Source organism: Akebia trifoliata, chromosome 3 (genome assembly GCF_017979445.1).
Source record: "Akebia trifoliata isolate Shusen 1 chromosome 3, ASM1797944v1, whole genome shotgun sequence".
Taxonomy (NCBI): domain Eukaryota; kingdom Viridiplantae; phylum Streptophyta; class Magnoliopsida; order Ranunculales; family Lardizabalaceae; genus Akebia; species Akebia trifoliata.
This window is the reverse complement of record NC_141377.1, coordinates 37,576,349-37,600,818: the sequence shown is the minus strand read 5'-3', so window position 1 is coordinate 37,600,818 and position 24,470 is coordinate 37,576,349. Positions and strand designations below refer to the sequence as shown.

The 24,470-nt window shown below is 34.8% G+C and overlaps 2 protein-coding genes and 1 non-coding gene across 5 annotated transcripts; 2 read left to right on the top strand and 1 right to left on the bottom strand.

Annotated features, from left to right (window-relative positions):
- The first annotated feature begins 2,007 nt into the window (after positions 1-2,007).
- Positions 2,008-2,079, top strand: TRNAC-GCA (transfer RNA cysteine (anticodon GCA)). Its single transcript has one exon. It is a non-coding gene; the product is annotated as a tRNA-Cys (tRNA).
- A 4,735-nt stretch (positions 2,080-6,814) lies between these two features.
- On the top strand, positions 6,815-15,130 carry LOC147406740 (F-box/kelch-repeat protein SKIP6-like). Of its 2 annotated transcripts, none has more exons than XM_086434919.1 (2): positions 6,815-8,063; positions 14,346-15,130. In XM_086434919.1, exon 1 carries the CDS (start codon positions 6,926-6,928, stop codon positions 8,042-8,044), a length of 1,119 nt encoding a protein of 372 aa, XP_086291045.1. In that variant the 5' UTR covers positions 6,815-6,925; the 3' UTR covers positions 8,045-8,063; positions 14,346-15,130. The 2 variants fall into 2 exon arrangements, with proteins under 2 accessions (XP_086291045.1, XP_086291044.1); XM_086434918.1 differs by having other exon boundaries at positions 6,816-8,059.
- A 1,325-nt stretch (positions 15,131-16,455) lies between these two features.
- Positions 16,456-24,435, bottom strand: LOC147406739 (shikimate kinase 3, chloroplastic-like). 2 transcript variants are annotated; one of them, XM_086434920.1, is made up of 11 exons: positions 24,278-24,435; positions 23,637-23,861; positions 22,358-22,416; positions 22,101-22,155; positions 21,942-22,014; positions 21,578-21,665; positions 19,858-19,940; positions 19,619-19,748; positions 19,049-19,127; positions 17,142-17,206; positions 16,456-16,865 (listed from the first exon to the last, which is right to left on the bottom strand). In XM_086434920.1, the coding sequence occupies exons 2-11, from the start codon at positions 23,839-23,841 to the stop codon at positions 16,815-16,817; spliced, it is 888 nt and encodes a 295-aa protein (XP_086291046.1). In that variant the 5' UTR covers positions 23,842-23,861; positions 24,278-24,435; the 3' UTR covers positions 16,456-16,814. The 2 variants fall into 2 exon arrangements, with proteins under 2 accessions (XP_086291046.1, XP_086291047.1); XM_086434921.1 differs by having other exon boundaries at positions 23,637-23,872; positions 24,278-24,387.
- Between the last annotated feature and the right edge of the window lie 35 nt (positions 24,436-24,470).

Genomic DNA, 24,470 nt, shown 5'->3' with positions numbered 1-24,470 from the left:
ATCCAAATCATATTCCAATAACAATATGATGGACAATTTGATGTACTTCATATGTTTCAACAAAATATACAATATAAATATATACTTTCTGTTAATTTATTTTATTATCAAGACATGGTTATCCATAATCAATTTTATCAGATATCAAAATGAAATCTTATTGGATTTGATCCTCTCTAGTATCATAATCCTCGATCGAGACTCTAATTCCATTACGCTTTGGGGTACATAAGGACAAAGTTTTTATAGTTCTATGAACTACCATGTCAAAGAACGTCAGATTATCACAATTCAAAATGAATTTGATATATAGGCGATTTTCAGGGAGTTTCATCATTCATGCAACAGTTTCCCCCCTTGCGTATGCGTGAGAGACAAAAATCAAGCGAAATAAATGATTGTTAAATCCTATCTTAAGCACCCAAAAAAATAGGGATAGACAAATAAATTTTGTTGCAATTTTCAATGATTTTGTAATTTATAGTAACGATATATTTGATTGCACACGAAAAAATATGGTGGAAAAACAACATTTTTCATGTATTTTATTGCACTTTCCATGAAAATTTATTTTTCACCCACATCCAAAAGTATAACAAAAAGTAGATTTCACATTCTCACCCATATAAATGGGAAAATAAATTCACCTCTATTTTTCACTCTCAAATTAAAACTCATTTTTATTCTTTCCCAATACTACCATAGCCACCATCACACTCAATGTCAATCGCACCATCGTCGTCATTATCACCATTCCTGTCACGAGCCACCTTCTTTCTCCTCCACCTATCATCATCTCTCTCCCCCACTCATCTTTTTCTTCTTCCCTCACGTCCGTCACCACCACCACATCTTCCTTCCCTCTTCTTCTTTTTTTTTTTTCTATTGTTTTTTCAAAATAATATCAAATAATAGATTCAATTTTTTCATTATAATCATTTTTTCCATGGATTTTGATTTTTCATACAATCAAATACACCCAACTAACTTAGACATAAAAATACTTTTACAAATACACCTGTGGTGCTCGAATAATTCAAAGGGAAAACATATATGATCAAAGTCTATTAACTAATCTCCCCAACCATTATTTTATAAGGGTTACGATATTACCACACCATTATGTTATAAATAAACATGACACATGATTTTATTGTAAAGTCACACCCTATAATAAAATCACTTATGGTGTTTATAAAGATGTCGTAATATTATTGCTCTTTTATCATCTTTCAAATAGTTGGAAAGAAGATGAGAATGACATAAGTGTTATATAATACGTAGGGTGCATCAAATTCATTATATCAATTAAGAACTTGATTCGGCCGACACAACATCAAATATTGTCATAACCACATGTCCTTGTTCTTCTCTTCTAATCCCAATATCATGATTTAAATAATCTGTAAATTTCATCTTTAAGATATTTGAAAAAATGTTCTCCATCGTCTATTTTACATAATTTAGTGTTGGGTAGATTGACGATATTTTTATCCGAGTACATGTTTCACAAAATTTGATTTTCAGCACTTTACTTGTTTTGTTATTTTATCAATCAAACTCCATCAATTTCTTTTTTTATAACCGACTATCCTTGTAGCCCGTATTTTTTGATAATCAAGTATTCCAGTAGACAAATCGGGTCCGTACCTGAAGTTTGTTTAGTCCATAGATCATGGTCTTGTCCAAGGATTAGTACCGGGCACGTGTAAGCACATCATACGCACTAAGTAAGAGAGTGTGTGCTCTCACGGGTGGCCCTTGAGGAATTAATGCTTATAATGAGTATCAAACTCATGTCCTACAGGTATTAACTACTTATCATTCTGAAATTGCCATAGCCAACCCCTGGGGGTTTCCATCAACTTTTCTTGATTAATGGTACTAAAAACAGTGGTATTTATAATAATCTAGGTTGCTAAATTACTTTAATTATAATAATGAAACAAAATTGAAGCGTGATGAAATATATTTATATATTATAACTTGCGAACCTCTTTCAAGAAAGGGTCCATAGCTCAGTGGTAGAGCATTTGACTGCAGATCAAGAGGTCACCGGTTCGAACCCGGTTGGGCCCTTTTAAGAGCTAATTATTTTTGTCAATCGTTTACCGTTTTTTCTCATTTTAGCAAACAAATGGTAGATGTATTTAGGACTGTCAATGGGCTTTGGCCTAAAAATCCTGATCCAACTGGGCCCAGGTCAAATAAAAAACACCAATATCTATGCCCAGCCATGGTTTCAAAATGCGTCTCGTCCATGGACGAGATTGAGTTGTCCCGGACAAGACAATTCATTTAACTCGGTTAACATTGATTGATTTATATATATTTAAATTAAAATATTTATAATTTTTTTTAATAAAATAAGATAGATTAGTAAACAAATAGTGATAAAATTATGTTTTATTTATATAAGAAATATTAATATTTAAATTATAAAAAAACAATTATCTTAATCAAAATCTAGACAATCCCAGTTGACTCGATCAAGTTTTATTGACTCATTCGATATTTTCAAAATATCGTCTGAGACATCTCGTTTATCTTACAAGACGATGCAAATGTTGATACACCATGTAAATCTGTATCGTTATTGAATGAGACTGAGACGACCAAGTCATCTTAGTCTTGAATGAGATTTAAAACCATGTGCCCAACCCAACGGTATTGGTCTCATGTCAAATATATTTTGATGTGTATGACAATATCTCTTAGAGTCCGAATAGCCTTACTAACTTGTGAGGAAAAAAAGGCTTTACTAAGTTTCATCCACTGTCAAAAAGATCTTGAGATGTGTAATAAATTAAGGCCTTTTTCTCAAATTGAGTCCAATGAGAGAGAGAGAGAGAGGGGTCGAATGAACTCTCTCACACCTTGCACTCTACAAGAAAAAGTACCAAAAATAATACAAAGAAATTGCAACAATAAATTATATAATTACAAAAGAAATTTTATCTTTTGAGAATAATTTTTTTTTGGGAAAGTATCATTGTGTGCTAGGCTTTCCATTTGTGCTTAATGTCTTTATAGAAAGATTATTGTCATCTCCCTTTGCAGAAATAATAAGTTTCATATTTAGTGTCTCATTGTGATCTCTCAATTGGTCAGTTGGATTGGAAAATATTTGATGGAATCCTTGAGAAAAGGCAAAGACCTGTGGAAGATGTGTGCTGACTCATAGGCTGAGTTGAACCATTAACTCTATAACCCCCTCAAGTGAAGCAATGAGTAAGCCCGAAGGTTCAACTTGGTACAAAACGAAAATGAGCATCGCAAGGGAGGCTCTTAGTGAACACACCAATCAACTGAAATTCTCAGAGATTTGTAGACACTTCAATTTGAACAGACTCCGTGCAAAAAAGGTCACACACAAAAAAAAAAAAAAAATTATGTTTTAAAATCAGAATGGGTTTAAAGCATGAACTCTCCAAAATCACATTTATTCAAAATAAAGGATCCCTAAGACCCAATTGACCTAAAGATCAACTACAAAACTCATTAAGTCCAATCCTTAACCTCATTTATAGAGTCATAAAGTCATTTTCCTAAAAAGCCCACAAACCTTCTAAAGCCAACTAAATTCAAATCCAATCAATTTCCAACGTCACTTTAACCTTAATCTAACTCAATCCAATCGCATGGTTCCAATCAATTTTCAAATTAACCTTAAACTAAACTCAAACCTAACCCAAACCATTAACCAATCCTAAGTCCAACATACAAAAAAGCCTATATTAAATCAAACATTTACCCAAGTCATATCCATATCCAACTCATATCCATAATCTTAATCAGTCACCACAAAAAGTCAATGATTATCAAGAGGGACACATGTCAACTCCATAACCAACTTCTCAAAAGAAATCATTCCCATCATCTCCATTACTACTTCCATATCTCAACCCACACATCATGTGATAAATTTATTCCTATCATTTTCTCCAAATCCTTATCAGAAGCAACCCCCACACCTCTTCTTCTTAATCAACTCACCTAACCTATATACCTTTATACCCTTTTGCCATATGTCACCATATCCTTCACCCTCCCAAAATCAAAATAACTACCCCCCTTCCATAACCATTCTTCCAACCGACACCCACACTTCTTAACCTCACCTAACACTCAACTTGTATAGGTTGAGAGATCCAACCCATAAGTGTCAAGTAATCCATTTCGATATCTTTTTATCAAATTTATCATCCCCTAACCACGAATTCTCTACACCTCATTCACAAACCTCACGTCATTTACCATCATTTTTTATTTTCACTTCATTCTACTAAATTTTAACCCATCTAAAATCTAAAACTATATTCATCTCCATACACCCTTTTTATCACTCTCTTCTCAAAAGACAAAAAAAATATCTAACATAAATATTTTCATCAATGACTCAACAAAAAGAGAGACAATTCTAAATTTCAAAGTGGGTATAGGAAAATAATTCATTCTCTTTCCCCTCTCCATCTTTATTTTCTATCTCTTTTCATATATATATATTTGTTTTTGAGGCTCACATCCCTTAAAATGTAAATCTTTGTGATCCAGTCACCACGGGATCCTCTTCTAATGAGGTGACCCATGATGTAGGCCCGAAATAAAATTACTCAAAAATTGATGGTACAAGTTTTATTTTTATCAATTTCTCTTTTAAATTAAAAAAAAAAATGAAAAATGACCGATGTATAGGTTACCACCTAAGGTAGAGAATATAAGGTACCTAACACTTTTCCTATTTCTTAAAATGAACCCCTTGCTTATATCTTAGGTAGATTAATACTATATCCGTACGAGAATCACTACGATAGAAATCAAGTTTTCTAAAACTATCTTTCGGGTGCCCATTCACATCTTATTCTAAAAAAATGATGGTGAATCTAAATCCAAGTAGAGATTGGATTTTCAACAAAAAATTCATGTTTACAAGAATAAATTGAACTTTGACGAGACCAAATGGAACTTTTTTCACGAATGAAATGGGAGTCCAAAGCGATATGTTTGGAACGAGCATGGAATACCGGATTAGACCTCATATAAATAACACTTTTGTCAGCACAAAAGAGAATTATAGAAAAAAGATATAAATAAATTCAAATCATGAAGAATAAATGAAGTCCAAGTGATTTCTGCAACGATATGAGCAAGAGATCTATATTCTGCCTTAGCACTAGAACGAGAGACACTAAGTTGCTTCTTTGCACTCCAAGAAATAAGCTTTTTCCTAAGAAGATGGCAAAACCATAAGTAGAACATTTTGTGTCGGGGCATCCTGCTCAATCTGCATAAGAATATCCTACAAGATAAATAGGACTAGTGAAATAAAATTGTAGCCCGTGATGAATACTTCCCTTCACATACCAAAGGATCCACTTTCTACCTTAAGTGATCCACGATAGGAGCATGCATGTGTTGACAAACGGAGTTTACCCTGTATGTTATGTCGGGTCTTGTGAGAGTAAGATAGTGAAGTGCCCCAACAATGCTCTTATACTAGGTAAGATCATCAAATCGATTACCTATTTGGTAAGTTTTTTACCAACTACCATGGGAGTGATGCATGACTTTACACCATCCATTTTAGTTCTTTTGAGGAGACCCATAGCATACTTCGTTAGAGGTGACTTTATCTGCCCCCAAACCTCTTAGAAACCAAAAGACTTGTAAAGAGTTATTATTGGCACTCCAACTTTACTTATTACACCCAAATTCATTAAATTAATTATCACACCCCTATTAATGATTAAAACGAACCATTTGAAACTAAATCCTATGTTTTTTAATACATGTGCCTATGTGCATTTGTACCTAAAATACCCCCATCACATGTCCTTTTTAATTAGGATTTGAACATGAAGTTAGCGTCTTACCGTAGTGTGTATCCGACTCATTTATAGCAGTGCTAATGAATAACCCTTAAATTAAAATCAATAGAACTTAATAAATTATTTAATTATATTAATAACACTTAATCACAATTGGAGACGTGCTACCTAAACTAATTATAATAAAAAAATACTTGCATATAAATAAAATAAAATATTATAATTACTTCAGATTTTCTTTTGTTTCTTATATGTTTACTAATAATCAGAATCAGTAGGTACTTGTGATTTTTTATGGTTCCGATCCCAATAATTCAAATCAGAACCAACAAGAATCAAAACCAAAAGCATATGATGATTTTGATTTTAAAAATCTTAGGAATTGACCCATTGACACCCTTAGCCGATAAATCTCTAAAATAAATAAATAAAGAAAATGAGAGAGACGAGGAGAGTTAAACCCAATTTCTAATGATTGAGATTTTACGTGTATCTCAACATTACAAATCCGATGATTTTTTTATCTCGAATGTATTTCTCAATCGTTAAATTTTGTATTTACACAATGAAAATCTTTTGTCATTACTTAAAGGACAAAAGAAAAAAAAAATCTCATGTCATATCTTGAGTCAACGGAATCCAACCCTCATATACTTTGTGTCTGAAATGACACAAAATATTTATTGCGATTCTCACAAATCTGACGTGGGGTGTGCACATAATCATAAATGTATTTTCTCGTGATACGAGTAAAAATCATTTACGATTATGTATGCATGTACACGTCAGAATTGTGAGAATCACAGTAAATCTATGTATTATTACCTGAACTTGGTAATTGCTTGAGTCGACGGAAGCCAATCCTAACATACAATTACCAATTGAGGTCGAATCGGTTGGATTAAGCACGTCAAGTTTGACTCGGTCGAGTTAAATCGGAATGTCCGGTTCTTAAATCGGCTCTCCTTCCCTTCTAGAATCTAGATTCCAACTACCACCGCATCTACCACATCCAGATTCCAGACTATGCGAGTAAAATAAAAGCTTTCAGAAAATCAGATTTTAGAAAATGAGAGAGTGAGAGAGCAGAAGCAGCCATGGACGAAGCTTCATCTTCATCGTCATCCAATACACCACAAATCGACGGCTCAGATTCATCTTCATCTTTGTCTGTTCTTCTCCCTAACCTTCCAGATGACGTGGCACTCCAGTGCATCGCGAGGGTCCCAAGATTCTCTCACTCTGATCTCTCCCTCGTCTGTAGATCATGGCGGTCCATTTTCCACTCCCATCTATACTTCTCCACCAGATCCCACCTCAACTGTACCCAGCACTTCCTCTACATCAACGTTCGCATCCACGGCTCTTCCTTCAAATGGTTCGTCCTCGACAACCACCACAGCCTCTCAAACCCTAGAAAGCTTTACCCAATACCCCCAATTCCTTCTCAATCAATTGGATCCGCTTTCGCTGTCTTGGGCTCCAGAATCTTCGTCATTGGTGGATCGATCAACGAAATTCCGACATCAAATGTCTGGATCTTCGATTCTCGTTTCAATAAATGGGAAATTGGTCCAAAAATGCGAGTCGGAAGGGAATTTGCTGCTGCAGGAGTCGTTAATGGGAGAATTTATGTAATTGGGGGTTGTTTGGTTGATTCATGGGCTCGATCGACTAATTGGGCTGAAGTTTTCGATCCAGTGCTTGGGTCATGGGCACCTGTTCCGAGCCCGATCGAGGTTCGGGATAAATGGATGCATGGAAGTGCAGTCATGGAGAAGAAAATGTACGCAATGGCGGATAGAGGAGGCGTCGTGTTTAATCCCGAGGAGGAGTCGTGGGGTTTAGTATCTTCGGAGCTCGATTTGGGTTGGAGAGGGAGAGCAGCTGTTGTTGATGAGATATTGTATTGTTACGATTATTTGGGGAAGATAAGGGGTTTTGATGTGAAAGAGTGTACATGGAAAGAGTTGAATGGGTTGGAGAAGGATTTGCCGAAGTTTTTATGTGGAGCAACTATGGCTAATGTTGGTGGGAAGTTGTGTGTGGTTTGGGAAGGTAAGGGTGAAGGTAAGCGGATAGAGATATGGTTTGCGGAGGTTGATGTTCGTAAGGATAGTTGCGGGGTGTTGTGGGGATCAATCGCTTGGTCTGAAGTGATTCTTGAGATCCCAAAAGGGTCTTCCATCGTTCATTGCTTGGCTGTTGAAATGTGATATTTGCTAAATATGGTGGGTATGTTATTTTCTGCCTTAAATTATTTCAGATATTTTTGGAATATTGTTTACTAATTCGCTGCTTGGTATGCCTTACAAGTTACAATTTCTTTTTATCTGCCATGAATGATATGGTTTATGGCTTCATGTTGCATTGATTCACATCCTGCTCTAAATTGAGGTGACTATCTGGCTTAAATTTAACTACCCAAGAAAGATTTAGCCATTTAGAAGTGTCCAAAAAGTAAATTTGTTTTACATTGTGCCTTCAGGAAACTTTGTCGTTACATAACTGTAACCCATTGAAAAGTTGTGTAACTTGCGATGCTTTATTTCTAATTTTAAGGAAGGCTGATGAACATCATTGAATTTGCAAACCCTGGTGCTCTAGGAGGGAAATGACACCTTGATGTACTGGATTTTCCCTTCGATTTTGCAAGGGAGTCTACATCATTTTATTTCGGGATCTGTTTAAGTGTTTTAAAGAGTAGATTTTGATATTTCCTTCTCCATACATTCTCAACTGCAAGGAAGATGCATAAGTGCATTCTGTGTTGAATATGCTCTCAAAGATTTGGAGATCAATAAGAGATTTTACAAGGATACTGAAGGAAGACAAACTGGCCCTGGACAATTGAGACAATTGAACAACAATAATCATTTTTTGAAATGCCTTGCTGCCACCTAGAGTCTTTCCAGTAGGAGTCTTTGATTATGAATCCATTAGGGAAAATGGAGAATCTGATATTTCTTGTAGAAACATAAGTAATGCTCAAATATGAAGCTTGGAGTCATTTTTAGAGGGACAACCCCCTCCATTCACTTAGAATAAAGTCTGACCAGAAGTAAGATGACAAGGAAGTTGTCGAGGAAAGTCTTTAAGATGTTGAACATGTAACTAGGGAAAATAATGACATGTTCATTTTGAATCATACTCTAGATGGTCGAAGGTAAACACTCCCCAAGCTCAACGGGAAGAGGGGAAAGGTCTCAAAGTCAATAAGGTGCCTATAAAGATCTACTGGAAATTGAACCAGCAAATATTGGATTTTATGCTGTCATATCCATGGATTGGATATATCAATGCCATTTGGGGTATAACATATTACAACTTTTGATTAGCTGATTGGTACAAGAAAGGATGACCTCCAGGTAAATAACAACAACATCGACTGCAAGTTCCCAAATCAGGAAGGGAGCCAAGAACCTTTAGCCTATGCAATCCATTCCCCTCTCCAATGTCATTCTTGGAAGGAGGAAATCCATAGAAGAATTAAGTTTTAGAAAGTTGATAACCTCCACAAAGTATGTCATGTTTGATAAACACATAAAATAATGATGTTTAACCCAATTTGTAATGATTATGTAATATTAATTTGGTTAATTGTGGCTAATTGATTTAAATTTTTATTTTGTAGGTGTTAAAGATCTAAAGTATGAGAAAATGTTAGAAATAAATTTTTAGTGAAAAAAAAAAAAAATTTCAAGGATGAAAAAACAATTATCTCAATACAAGGAATGGCTAAAGAAAAATTTCAAAAAGAGAAAATCTCTCTCTTTCTCCTATATACCGTACAACTCGCCCAATTTTTCTATTTTGTCTTTTTTTAAAGATTCCTTCATTCTCTCTCCTACTTTTACTTTCTATTCCACTCCGTTTTTTTTCCACATGTCACTCTTTCCCTTATAAATTTCTTATTCTTTTTCTAGTTGTTTCTATTTGTATCTCTTTCCTTAATTTATCTTTCTTTGAAAATAATTTATCCACTTATTCTCTTCTTCTTTCTCTCTTATCCTAAGAGAAGACTCCTTCTCATTGTTCTTGATTTTTTTTATTCTTCCTCAATTTTTTTTTCTAGACTTATTTTTTACTAGGTTGGTTACTCAAGAATTTTGATGGATTTATCTATGGAAATCATTGGCTAAAGACCTAGTTGTGGCTAAAGGAGAAAATTGACGGTTTTTGTTTATCCTTGATTAACAAAGGTTGAGGTTCAATGCTTTATATTGATTAATTAAAGTTTGTCCATGCCTACGACATAGTCATCCTCTTTGATGTTAAATGGGTGAAAGAGGAAAGACGATAAAGTTGTAAGGGTATTATTGGAAAAGGAGTAGAAAAAGTAAAGGCAATAAAGTTGGAAGGTATTATTGGAAACATGGGGAAAGAGGAAAGAGTATTAAGTTGGAGGGATATTATTGGTAATGGGTAGAAAAGAAAAAACAATAAAATTGAAGGAGTATTCTTGGAAAGGGAGGAGAGAAAAAGGGAATAAAGTTGAAATTCTTCATTGAGATGTGTGTGAAATTGAATCTAAACCGTTTTTTTATGAGGGATAAACATTGGGGGAAGGCAACTGTGATGTTTTATTAGAAAATGTAAGGTAATAAAGTTGAAGGAGTATTTTTGGAAAAAAATGAATAGTAGAGGAAAGACAATAAAGTTGGAAGGGTATTCTTGAATACGAAGAGAAGAGATTAGTAGGGAGAGAACCATCGCAGGGATGGTTGAGTGGTAGACTTGGGTATCATTAGGTTTGCTCCCTAGTTGGTCTCAAGTTCGAATCCCACCAACTATATTCTTGTTGTGGCCACGCGTTGGCTTGGACCAAGCAAGTACCAACCATAGCTTGGGTACAGGTCCTAGGGACTAGTCAGGATGCGCACAAGCTTGGCTTGGATACCCTTCACTATAAAAAAAAATAGTAGGGAGATTAAATCCCAACCCTAAAGAAGATGATTGTGTCGTAAGCATTGGCAAATTCAAGTATTCTTTATATAATAAAACATAATGGTTGACTCCACTCCCTTTATCCCCCATTATCAAAAAAATAGTGGGGGATAAAGGGAATGGAGTCCACCATTGTGTTTTATTATATAGAGAATAGTAGAGTTTGTTAGTGCTTACAACACAATCATCTTCTTTGGGGTTAAGGGAGTAAAAGAGGAAAGACAATAAAATGGTAGGCGGTATTATTGAAAAAAAATAGTAGAAGAGTAAAGACAATAGAGTTAGAGGGATATTATTGGAAAAATGGGAGAAGAGAAAAGAAAATAAAGTTAAAGAGGCATTATTGAAAATGGGTAGAAGAGAAAAGGCAATAAAATTGAAGGGGTATTCTTGGAAAGCGGAGGAAAAAATGAATAAAATAAAAATATTTTCTCAAGTTGCGTGCAAATTTGCATTGGAGGAAGGCAAACATTAGGGGTAGACAACCATTGTGTTTTATTATATAGATTGAAGGTTTTGACATATTTTGATTAATTATTATTTGTCCATATATTCTCTTGATCTTTGCAAGTGGTTTTTACTACATTGAATGCTTGTAAATTCTTGTGACATGCTAATAAAATGTTAGATTCAAACATCGATTTTTTTAGTAACATTGACTATTATGTTGTTTTAATAGATAAATCATCCGGTTAGAAAGAATCTTTATTCGAATCTAACTAAGGAAAAAGTTAACCAAAATAAAATTATAAATTGTTGAATAGATCCCGGATGCCTTAGCAATTTTAATTTTCGTTTCAAACTCGTTCATTTTTGCTTGATATGAAAGTGTGGAAAAATCATTTGTTTTCGTATTTTAGGTCAAATCTCTTTTGATTCACGTGTCTTTTGCTTATTTTTGATACACTCCTTGTGAATCGACCTTGGACTTCCGAGTTTTTACTACTTTACTTCACACTTACACATCTTGCACTTGGGATTTTAAATCTACAATATTTTACTTTAAGCAACTTTATGGTGTTGTTGTCGGTGATTGGTTGTTCAATAAGAACATGTACTAACATTCACCTTCTTTCTTAGTTTCATTTATTTATTTATGTTTTTCTTATTATCTATTTAAATTTTTTTGTTATTAATTTTTGTATGTTTCTTCCATAAGATTTAATAATGATGAATGAGAAGGGTGTGTAGCGAAGTAATAAAAACTCGGGAGTCTAAGGTCGGTCCACAGGGATTGTATCAAAAGTGAATAAAAAACATGTGAATTAAAAAATATTTGACCTAAACTACAAAAATAGATGATTTTTTCACATTTTGGTATGAAGAAAAAATGAAGGGGTTTAGAACGGAAATTAAAATTGGAAAGGTATGGATTTATGATTTTATCTTTGATTAACTTTTTTTCTTAATTCGATTCGATTGCAGAATGTCACTAACCTGATGATTTACTTATCAAACCAAAACAATAATGAATGTTATTGAAAAGTTGATGTTTGAACCAATCTAGCATTTTATTAGTATTCACAAGCATTCAATGTAGTGAAAACCACTAACAATAAATCAAGAGAATATCTAAACAAATAATAATTAATCAAAATATGTCAAAACCTTCAATATAAAACATTGAACCTCAATCTTTATTAATCAAAAGATAAACACAAACCATCGAATTTCACCCCTAGCTATAGCCAATAATCTCCATAGATAAATCCATCAAAATTCTTGAGTGATCAACCTAGTTAAAAATAATCTAGAAAAAAAATTCGAGGAAGAAGAAAAATTCAAGAACAAGGAAAAGAAGCTTAGAAGAAGAAGAGAATGTGTAGAGAAATTGTCTTTAAAGAAAGATAAATTAGAGAGAGAAAAATAGAAATAGTTAGAAAAAAAAATGAGAGATTTAGGAGGGAAAATGTGACATGTGGACGAAAAATAGAGTGAAATTAAAAGTAAAAGCAGGAGAGAAAAAGAAAGAATCTTGGGAAAAAAACAAAATAGAAAAATGGGAAGAGTTGTGTGGTACGTAGGAGAGATGAAATTGTCTCTTTTTGGAATTTTTTCGTTAACCCTTCCTTTCATTTGTCCCATAATTGCTCTCTTTTAGTAAATTTTCTTCACTAAAAGTTCATTTCTAGCATTTTCTCACACTTTAGACCTTTAACACCTTAAAAATAGAAATTAAACCGAGTAGCCCCAATTAACCAAATTAATATTATATAATCAGCATAAATTGGTGTTAAATATCATTATTCCATGCATTTATCAATGCTCATCAGGGGTTGAAGAAGTCATACTAGCTTTTTTTTTTTTTTTTCTATTCCTAGAAAATCCTTTTTTTAAGGTATCACCTACCACTGGTGTGCATATATATAATATATACTATTACAATGAGGTTTACCTCCGAGCCATGAGTTTCATACATCCCTATAAATACATCATACATATATGTCATTCTTCCTACGTCTAGGGTCTAGCTGATTCAGTGAATTGATTCCTTTAGTTTTGGTGTTATTTTTGGACATCTCTTCCCTAGTTGTCCTTCCATTTTTTTAAAAGCATAACAGTAGAATAGCCTTCTATTATCAAAGGAAACATATATAATGGAGAAAACACTTGATATATTTTTCTCATTTTAAAAACTGAATTGGCATCTATGTTTTTTAATACAATATACATGGACTGAAGGGCCACCTATTTATGTGGACCACATATCCACATGGCATCCAAAAACATGATCATGTGCAACGTGGATGTAAAGCCTAAGTTTTCAAGACGTCTAAAAATAAGACATTTTTTCAGCGTTGATCAACACATTTTAAAATTTGAAATTTTCAATGGCCGTCCATTTGAGAGCCTTTGGTCAGGGGAAAAAGTGTTTCTTCTTTTAATTTTGATTTTGATTTTGATGTTTTTTTATTTTTTGGGTGAAAAAACCTTATCTTAACCATGAATCATAGAGTGCTGAGGGATCATTTGGGCCAACGTGGCAATCCATGTGGCCCAAGTGAGGATCTCAGTCCAGGCTCTACAAGGTCCTTGGGTTCATGTACATATATATATATATATATGATTAGTATTCACCATTCAATGCACTTGTCATTTCCCTCTTCGTTTCCGGTAGATATCTATGGTTGTTTTGTTTCCTGTGTCATAACAAATTTTTGGATGCTTTCTGGTTTTAGATTTGTCTTCACTCTATTCAGTTTTTTTTCCCCAAATTGTTTTAAATACATGTATTTATGATATATGATATCATGGTTACCCAGGTTGAGCCCATCTGTTTAGATGACCTGATTGGTTTTAAGAAAGTTGTGTAGACTTGCTTTTTATATAGATCTTATTTACTGAACATATTAGATTAACTGAGGCACAAAGCTCAACAGTAGTAATCACTGAACAGCACAGAGTAACACTCATAGTGCAACCTTTTGAATTTATGCTTCATGTAGTGGTACATTTTACTTCATCTTGTAGAAAAGGGGCTTATATTTGAGTTTACTCATCTTGTTAAATTTTGGCTTATATTTGTGAATTGTTTTCAATCTGATTGTATGCTCATTCTCACATATGCAGGATAATGTTCATTGTGTGGTTATATCGAAAGTCCATTGTTTTCCCCAAAAGAAGCTTGGGGTGAATTGCTTATGGGCGTCGAGCCAAAAAAGCAGCAGCCAAGTCTGTGATAATTAGGCTTCTATTGATGGCCCCAACATCATAAAAAGGGTTGTAGTAAAATATATATATATAGGGGGCGGTTCAGCAGCCCTAAAATTTGCCAAACATCTTGCCAAACATTTTTCAAAACGTGGGTTAGAAGCTTTGGAATGAGCTGATTTTTTGTGAGGATCTCTATGATGAGGAGATCATCCTCACCAAAAATCAGCCTATTCCAAAACTTCTAACCCCATCAAAAGTGATTTACAAAAATTGGACGATCCATGATTCTTCAACGTGTAAACTAGGGTTAGAAGTTTCAAAATGAGCTGATTTTTGGTGAGGAGGATCTCTTCACCGTAGAGATCATCCTCACAAAAAATCAGCCTATTCCAAAACTTCTAACCCCATCAGAAGTGATTTACAAAAAATGTTTGGCAAGATGTTTGGCAAACTTTAGGGCTGCCGAACCGCTCCCATATATAAAAGCCAACTCTGATAAGTAGTCTTCTATTTTTGGTCCCAAGATCAGAAAGAGGGTTGCATCTGGTTGACTTCTGCTGTATAAAAATAGTATCGAATCTGTAACATGAATTCTTGTTTGTTAACTTATTCAAATACTAGCAAATTATGTAAATTTCCTTCCTTGTAATGTTGAAAATGAACACGATCAATGCTGTTATATCCCTCTTGTAAGTGATCAAGATTAGTGTTACAAATGGTAATATATGCTAGCATAAATATTTTTTTTTCTTCACTATTAGAGTTGGGGGACCCTAAGGCATGCACAGAGGAACCCATAAGCAGTGGCTCTTACTTATCATCATGATTCATGCAGCAACAAATTGGTTGTTTGTGACATGTCCCGTCCTGCTTTAACCATTCTATCCAACATTCAAGAGATTTCCTGTATCAGGATTGTGAATGATCCGTCGTGGAAGAGCTGGTGTACGGTGAGATTCATTTGGATGGGAACTCAACTGTGGTTTTTTTTTTTTTTTTTTTATCTTTCCCCCAAGGGCACTTGTGTGCTCCTCTATCTGTGTATCCGTCGTAGTACATCAGACTTGATTAACATCACTTGGATGAATTTGCTAGCACCAAAGAGATCGAGGACACATCCGTAATCATGGTACAGGCAACAGCATGACATTACATCCCTTTCACCCTTCCTTTGAAATGCACTGATTTGCAAAGGAGGGTTAAGTCAGTTTTGAGACCTCTGCTTGAAAAGGAACAAGACTCGCCATTTGCCATGTCCATCTCCAGAAAGTCGCCTCAGCCTCAACAACAATAGCCACCAATGAAAACCCATCTAGAGAGAGAGAATTCCTCTCTTGCACATCCATTTCAAGTCTAACTCAAAACCATCATGTGCTCCAAGAAGCCTCGTCACAGTTTCCCATTTCCCTTGAGCATCAATGGGCCCACAACTTCGTAGACTCTAATCAAACCGTTGATCATCCATGTCTTGAAATCCAAACCCGTCTTTATATAACTAGAAATCTAACTGACTAAACACTCAACTTCATCTTCATAATCTACATTTGAATGGCTGGCCAGTCGCATCCTATCAATTACCCTAAAAGTGGATTCTACTTAGGCATGGAGGGGAAGGAAGGGATGGCCATCTTAAGACAGCAGTCTGAGAAACCCGTTATCTTTTAAATCCTAAGCATTCATTGGCGGCCACCATCTCTCACTGTTTTATTTTCTCCTAAATCTTTCCGAGGTGCTCCGCCATCTGCAATGGTATATATATACCTTTGATGTGGATGTGGATGTTTGTGCACGTGGGTAAAATGCTTTTGTAGCTCCAATTCTTTGCAACTAAAATTATAAGGAGCTGAGAGTAACCTGTATTTTAGGTGTCCCGACTCTCCATTGAGTTAGGCTTGTGCATCTAATTTTTTGTGATCTTTTGAAAAATCATCAGAAGGGCCCATATATATATATATATATGTATAGATCAGATGGTTGGTTACAAGGGTGAAAGATTCTATTGATTTTTGTGCACTGCATTGTAGACTAATGGAAAATTGAACTTCATTTGGAGCACATTGGCTATATGTAGTAGCTAGCTAGCTAGCTAGCTATATATATCCTTCCTTCCTAGATTACTACATGATTACAAGGGAGCATTGGCTATGAAAATAAAAATCTGTCACCACCACCACCTTATTCAATTTAGTGGGGGCCAATTTACATGAATCTGACTTTGAGATTAATAACTTTTTATCATGAATCATATCTTCAATCACCCGACCATGTCAATTCTTCTACTTTGCCTTTCCTTTTGGATAAAAAAAATAATAAAAATAAATAAATAACAACACAACAATAAAGAAGCTTGGCAAGCTGCTAAGAGCTAGGAATTCCTTGCAGCAGTCATGCTGTCCTCTCGTCACCCTTTAAGAAGTTCTCTATTTGTACAAGTGCCTGCACGACATAGGAGAATGACAAAATCAATTGGCAGTGCAATTAAATTTGCCGTAAGTCAGATTTCCTGATCCAACATGGTACATGTAAATGTTTGCCAGAAATGTCTCGTTAAATAAACAAACACTCCTCAATATAGATTTCAAACCTTGTAAACCTAAATTGATCATAATAGCAGCTTTTATTTCCAGCATGCACGCATGCCACTAAATTCCACATTACTCATAAATTACTTTGAACAAAGAAAAGTAAATCGAATTTCCTAGATTCAGTTACCTCAATTGCAATAGCAGTTGGTGTAAGATTGGATACATCCCCAAGACCTAATTTGCCTGCAATATCTGCAAAATGAACACATTCAACTTCTTCAGCATAAACCAAATAATAAATAATAATAAAAATTATCATAGATGAAGTTGATAACTGCAATGTTTCCTTTTACACTACATTGTTGGTCCCAAACCTAAAGGAGGGTCGTGTTAGGTTGGCAGCCAATATGAAATCCACCACCCCCTAACATGAATCTTGATAAGATATTTCATTATGTTTGTGCTAAGGTGTTCCCTTGAAGCAAAACCCAATTGCAATGAGAAGTAGGCAAGAGTTAACTAGGGCTTCCTCTGGAATCGATAAGCTACAAGTTGGGTGCATTAAAGATGAAAATGGGAGGGATGAAGAAACTAGGGAAAGGTGGAGGGTGGTTATTTTTAGAAACTACTGAATGAGGATCACCAAAGACAGAATTGGGGCTAGCAGGAAATAGATGGGAGATCTGAGAGCACACATATGTAGAATTAGGGTTTCAGAAGTTAAAAAAAAAAACTCTAGCAAAGATGAAAACAAGTAGGACCTTAGAACCAATGGTATTCCAATAGAAGTATGGAAATATTTGGGAAGTTTTGACTTACCTACCTAACTAAGCTAATTTAATACTATTTTTGTGGACTAAAAATATGCTAGACAAATGGATAAAAAACATTATATTACCCATAGATAAGAATAAAGGAAACATTCAGATTTGTACCAACTATAGATGTAGTAAAATTATAAGCCACACTATGAAACTATGGGCAAGAGCGATTGAACAAATGGCAAGACAAAAAACAAATATATCAAATAACCAATTCTATCTTATGCCAGGTAGATCAACTATGAAAGCAATATTTCTACTGATAAAGAAGTATAGAGAAAGGAGGAAGTGTCTATATAATTTTCATTGATTTAGAGAAAGCATGTCGCAAAGTACCTAAAGAGCTAAATTGGTGAGTATTGGGAAAGAAAGGAATCTTAAATGGATACATTGATATAATTAAGGGCATGTATGAAAGGGTTGTGAATAGTGTGAGAGAAAATGGAGAAAAGAAAAATATGATCCCAGTAACAATTGGTTTACATCTGAGAGCAACTTTGAGTCTGTATGTTTTGATCTAGTTACAGATAAAGTAATAGCTCTCTTGGGAATAAAGCTTTGCTGATGATCGTAGATAAAATTTATCTTTTTCCAATATTCTTCAGAATCAAGCCTGCTTGTCCCTCCCTCCTTTTTTGTTTGTGTGGAGCAGCATGAATTCAAACCATTCAATCAAATAGCAACCACCAAGGCTTTGAGCCCCCTATAGGCTCATCTTAATCATCCACCACAAAAATGCACTTCTTTTGATCCACAAAAACTAAAAGAGCAAGTAGATATGTGTTTTACTTGAAACAAAACAAAAAAGATGGTTTTGAAGAGAAAAAACAAAAAAATAGCACAAACCTCACCTTTTCTACTTGGGGTTTAACTGTGAGGAAATACAAGAATGGAGTATTATGTTCCACTAACATGATCTATAAACAGGATTGCTGAACACATTGCACAACACCAGGGAGCATGCTTGCTACCATAAAAATGGACCAATTCGTGATTGTAACCATCTATCTATTGTATTATTTTTGTACGCCCATAAAGAATACAGTAGTTGACAAAGGAAAAAGGTCTCACGTTAGGCCTAGAGGAACTCCTATATGTGATCCATGAAACGGTTGTCCTACTGCCCATCTAAGTGCCACTTCCACTGTCATTCTATTCACAGAATGTAGCTTTATGATTGATGAATCATTTATTCTAACAATTACAACTGTCACTGGCAAGGGAAGACAGAACAAAGTCCACAAACATCTCACACATGCTCAAGAAAACTCACGTTCAAGGGATACCCTGGCATGGGCATTGGCATACGCTTCACCTCTCTCTTCAGAAAGTGTTGACAGCCGCACTAAAGCCTGTAGGAAAGTTAAATTAGAAAAAAGTCCAAAAAATAATAATAAAGGAACAACAATATCTTGCCAAATAAGAAAGGGAGCTGCTATTGGCGCCCCAACTTTTACTTATTACACCCCAATTTCTTAAATTATTTATCACACCCCAATTAATGATTAAAACACACTCTTCAAACATTACAAAGGTTTGGCTCAAATTATAATTTCAAAATTACAAAATATTATAACAATTGATTCAAACAATTTCAGTGGTAGTTTTACAATTATGGTAAGTCTCATATAAATCCTAAGCCCAAAAAGTAGAAATCTAGCAAAAAAAAGAGAGAGCGCCTGTTGGCATCCCAACTTTTACTTATTTTCAACCATTCACTTATTTTCTTTATTTTTAATTGGGGGCCAGTAAATAAAATTGGGGTGCCAATTGCATCTCTCATAAGAAAACTCAGGGATTTATTCTGATTGACAAGGTTCGGAATGAAGGGATCAATAGTCACCTTTGTGTAAGGATCACCCGATTCATGATGCAAAAGAGGCCGGGAGTCAGTCCCAACAGCAGCAATCCTCCTTGCCAGAGCTTCCAACGGCACATCTAACCAGACTGTGATCCCCTGTTTCATATATTTCCTGATAAAAAAAAAGTCATATTACACAACTGAAAATGAAATATACTGCAATGTCATTAATATTAGGAAGATTTCAAATATGCACTGTTAGTAAGTTCATATTGTCATACCAGTTGATTGGCCGAATCACTGCACCACCTCCAGTGGCAACAACTAGCCGGTGCATCAAAGACAACTCCCCCAATACCTCACTCTAAAAAGAAAAAAAGAAAAGAAAAAAAACCATACTAATCTTTAGTTTCCTGTAATGGAGAAAAAGTTGACCTAAATATCAAAACTGAAGTGTAGAACTATGTGTGTTATTTTGAATAATCTATAAGAAAAGCAATGGACAATGAGAATCCAAGATTATGGCATTGGCGGCGGTTGATTCTGAAAAATATTTGGTTTTTTATGCATTGTTTGCTTATGTATTTATGTATGACCAAATGAACATGTTACAACCATAGTATTTATCACTCATTTTCAGTTTGCAAGACCTATTGTTTGCTACTTTTATGTCAGCCCTTTGTGGAAGCTTATAATTTTTTTTCCCCTTCCTAGAACATATTTCCTAAAGAAATTTCTAATTCCAAACAGTATAAATTTCTGTTTATGGGAAAATTTTCCCCAGCTTGCATGCAGACCTCCTTTTATTTTTAGAAGACCTCTCATCACATCATCTAACACATACCCAGTACTAGATTGCATTGAGATTATACATTTTATTTTTGGGGAAGTTAGTATGCATTATATGATACACATTGATTTGAAACATTTCCGCATTCTTTGATTTTTGAACGTCTAAACAGAGGAAAACAACTACAACCATAAACCACCCACAGCCTATTTAACAATCACAAGATGTGTAGGTATCTAACATAGATACAAGATGCCTGATATAGTATCTTTAAGAAGTTGAAAACACAAATGCGTCCTAATACATTTATCAGAATATAATATTTTGGTTATTTTTAGATCAGAAGGCCCTGTTTGTCGTGTGTCGGGGAATCTGGTTGGAAAAGAACAACAAGATCTTTGAAGTGAAAGAGCACCCTTTGAATGAGGTTCTCACGTCCATGGTGAGGTTTATCTTCTAGAGGTCCTTTGATCAAATGGGATATAATTTGTGATGCATGAGAGTGTCGTAATCTGTTGCTTTCTTTTGTTCTTGAAATCTTGGTTGATGGCGTCCCTTTTTCTCTCTTTTAATAAAATATTTATCTATATATAAAATGAAAAAAACAGAAGGCCCTTTTTAATCATACTAGAAAGGAAACATTTTTCCACACACCATAAGTTCATTCAACAACTTAATGAGCCAATTCACCAGATGGACGTCTATCAAACAAATATGGTTGTGCTTAGTAACTAAATTGAGTATGAAGGTACAGTACACCAGCCTCTTTCAAAAATCATTTTTCATACAAAACAGTATAATAAGGGTTAGGCTGCTGTAGGTTACAAGATGTGTGCTTGGACGAGTCGACAAGTGTACATGTGTCAACACGACAAAAAAACCTAAAAGTACCATGTTGTACATAACCCACACCAAATCACATGTTTAAATTCTAAGGCCAGGTTTTCCCCAGAAAATTCTTTTACCACCGAATGACATATGTGTACTAAACCATATGTATTACTTTAATGTATAACTGAAAAAAAAAAAATTGGTAAAAAAAATCCAAGAAAACCGATCATGGTTGAAAGCTATCAAGCAATGGAAACAAAAACAAACAAACAAAAAGTTCAAATAAAATCTTGCTCGCAAGAGAAACAAAACCCAAATGCTGAAACTCCAAATGGACAGATAATATGGTAAGAGAATGAAAGACAATGCTTCTAGAATACCTCATTATCTCTGAAGAAACTCTCGCTGTGCTGTTTGAAGATCTGGGCCACAGGAGTTCCACCCACGGCCTGCTCCACCAGTTTGTCACTGGAGCATTCACAAGCATAATACACAATCATTAGCTAACATTTGAGCAATCATAAGTCTCACTTATTAGGAAATCTAACACTAGGCATATCAGACCCATGGAGTTGTGGGTTCCACTTCTCTGCAACATGGAGCACATTGACAGGTATTTCTTTGGTAGACTGCTTTAAAATCAGAATGATGGGCCAGTACCTTGGACTTCCTCATCATTCAATTTTTTTCTCCATTTAAAGAACACACACACAAAACCAATAGAAAAGTAATCCAGGTACAAACCTGTCAAAAAAAGAATAACCTAGTACTTCTGACAAAATCTTGCCCACTGTTGTTTTTCCAGAGCCCATCATTCCTGCATTACACACCCCATACTCTCCAACTCTTAGAAATACCTTCATGGTACTAATGCAATAGACATCTTCAGACAAAAGAACTCACCAACGAGATATATACATCGTCCGCTTAAGTACGGGGCAACGTCTTGTGATTTATTCTGCAATTACGTCAACATCCAATAAGACATGTGCAGAACTTTCTTATATGATGTATGCTCAAAATTTCAAGTTCAAAGATCATGCCACGTGGAATCAATCACCATATATAAACCACTAATACCATCAAACAGCCAAAGAGAGTCCCACATTCTCTCATGCCTCATGAATACAAAACATGATTACCAAGACTTCACTCCATACCTTCAATATCAAAGGTTCATCAACAGAAGTGTGACGTTTTTCTGATTCCAATGCTGGAGCTACAAAACAATAAGCAGAAGAAGAAATCAATGATCATACAGAATATGGAATACAAACAAAGCATGCTGTGTAGTTAATTAAAAAGAATAATACTAAACTCAAACACACTCAACTGACGTGGAATGTGCTCAGAACCATAGATTTTTTCCTTGTGCACCTAGAGGAAAAAAAATCTATAGTTCTGTGCACATTCCATGTCAGTTGAGTATGTTCAAGTATCTTTTTCTTTTTTTAAGTCAGTTAAGCACGGCAATTAAAAAACATTTGAACTTCTAAACATCATTGTCCTGTATAATCTCACGTATATGATATTGGTCCTGAATCCTTGATTAATTTCCATTGGGAATAGTTTTTATCTAATAGATAGATGAACATAACTCAGATTTGTAGTATGATTCCTAATGGATGTAACTTCACATCACTTACCCAAATATCCAAATATGGGGTGGACAAGCAAGGCATCAAAACTTACATATAGTTTATTCAACTAGGCATATCACAATGGTCAAAATGAACTAATTGGAATGACCATAATCAAGGTTTTCCATTTTTGAATTTCCCACATAATTATGAGTGATTTTAGAGGTATACAAATTACTAAAGACAAGCTATGATAGGATCTTCTATTTCGGTTTCGATTAGAATTAGGGATTCTTGCTTGATGTAAAGGACAAATTATGGATGGTGAAATTTACAGTAATTTTGGAGAGTAAATCCTTTAGTTAGATCTCCCTGATCCGTATGTGGATTTGTTAATCATCAAGGTTTTTGTGGATCAACACAATCAAGATCTACAATTCTACATGATTCATGTAAACTTGCCTTCTACAATACAGAATCAAAAACTCTAACTAACAAGATTCAGTCAATATTTCACATCTAAATGCCAAGTATCTACCATCACTAATAATGGATCTGAAGCTGTAGAAATTTACAGTAATTTTGGAGAGTTAATCCTTTAGTTAGATCTCCCCGATCCGTATGTGGATTTGTTAATTATCAAGGCTTCTGTGGATCAACACAATCAAGATCTACAATTCTACATGATTCATGTAAACTTGCGTTCTACAACACAGAATCAAAAACTCTACCTAACAAGATTCAGTCAATATTTCACATCTAAATGCCAAGTATCTGACATCACTAATAATGGATCTGAAGCTGTAAAAATCTGAAATTTTACCAATGATAAATTACCAATTGTGTGTTCTTTACCTACCTTGAGTGTACTTATATGAACACGAAATCTTAGGTCGAGTAGACCTGCCATTCCACCGAAAATCCCTTGAATTAAGCATCTGAACACTCCGCTCGTCCTTACATCTCTGCGAAAACCTCAAGAATCCAGTCGGTTTCCTACCAATCTTCTCTGAATCAATCCACGCGCAACAATGGAAGCTCGGAGCACATGTTGAGGCCTCCATGTTTCCAACAGTTTAAAGAGCTGCAAAACAGCTGTTTCTTTCACCAAAAATCCAAATTTCAAAGACATCTCACTTGTAAAAAGCGATTCAATGATCTAATAGCTTCGCTAGAACAAAAATTAAACTCATAAAACATCGAAATCGAGATTCCGGAATGAGTCTCTTGACCTAATGAAGAAATCAAAGCTTAAAGTCGTAAAATCTCAGGCCGATAAATCGAAATGAAACCAAATTTGCCAAAAAAAAAAGAAAAACTATGCCAAAAAAATAATCGAAAATACTGCAACTGAGATTGAATTAGAGACAAATGAAACTCTTTTAATAGTGAAATCGCGATTAAATAACTGTGAGTTGGAGGATAAAGCTTCACAAACCCCATTACTTAAAATAGGATTCTATCTGACATGAGAGGCGTGGTTTCAGAGTATCTACGTACCAGAAACCTGGAGGTTCAACTGGATATGGCGCAGGATAAGTCAGAAATACACATGCGCAAGATAGAACAGATGAGAGATAGAGGAGGAGCAGAACCTGCAGAGGCGGCTTTATGTATGACTTATGTAGCAAACGTGTTCATGACCGATGCACCACAGCAGCAACTTCTTTATTTTGATTGCCCAAAATGCCAC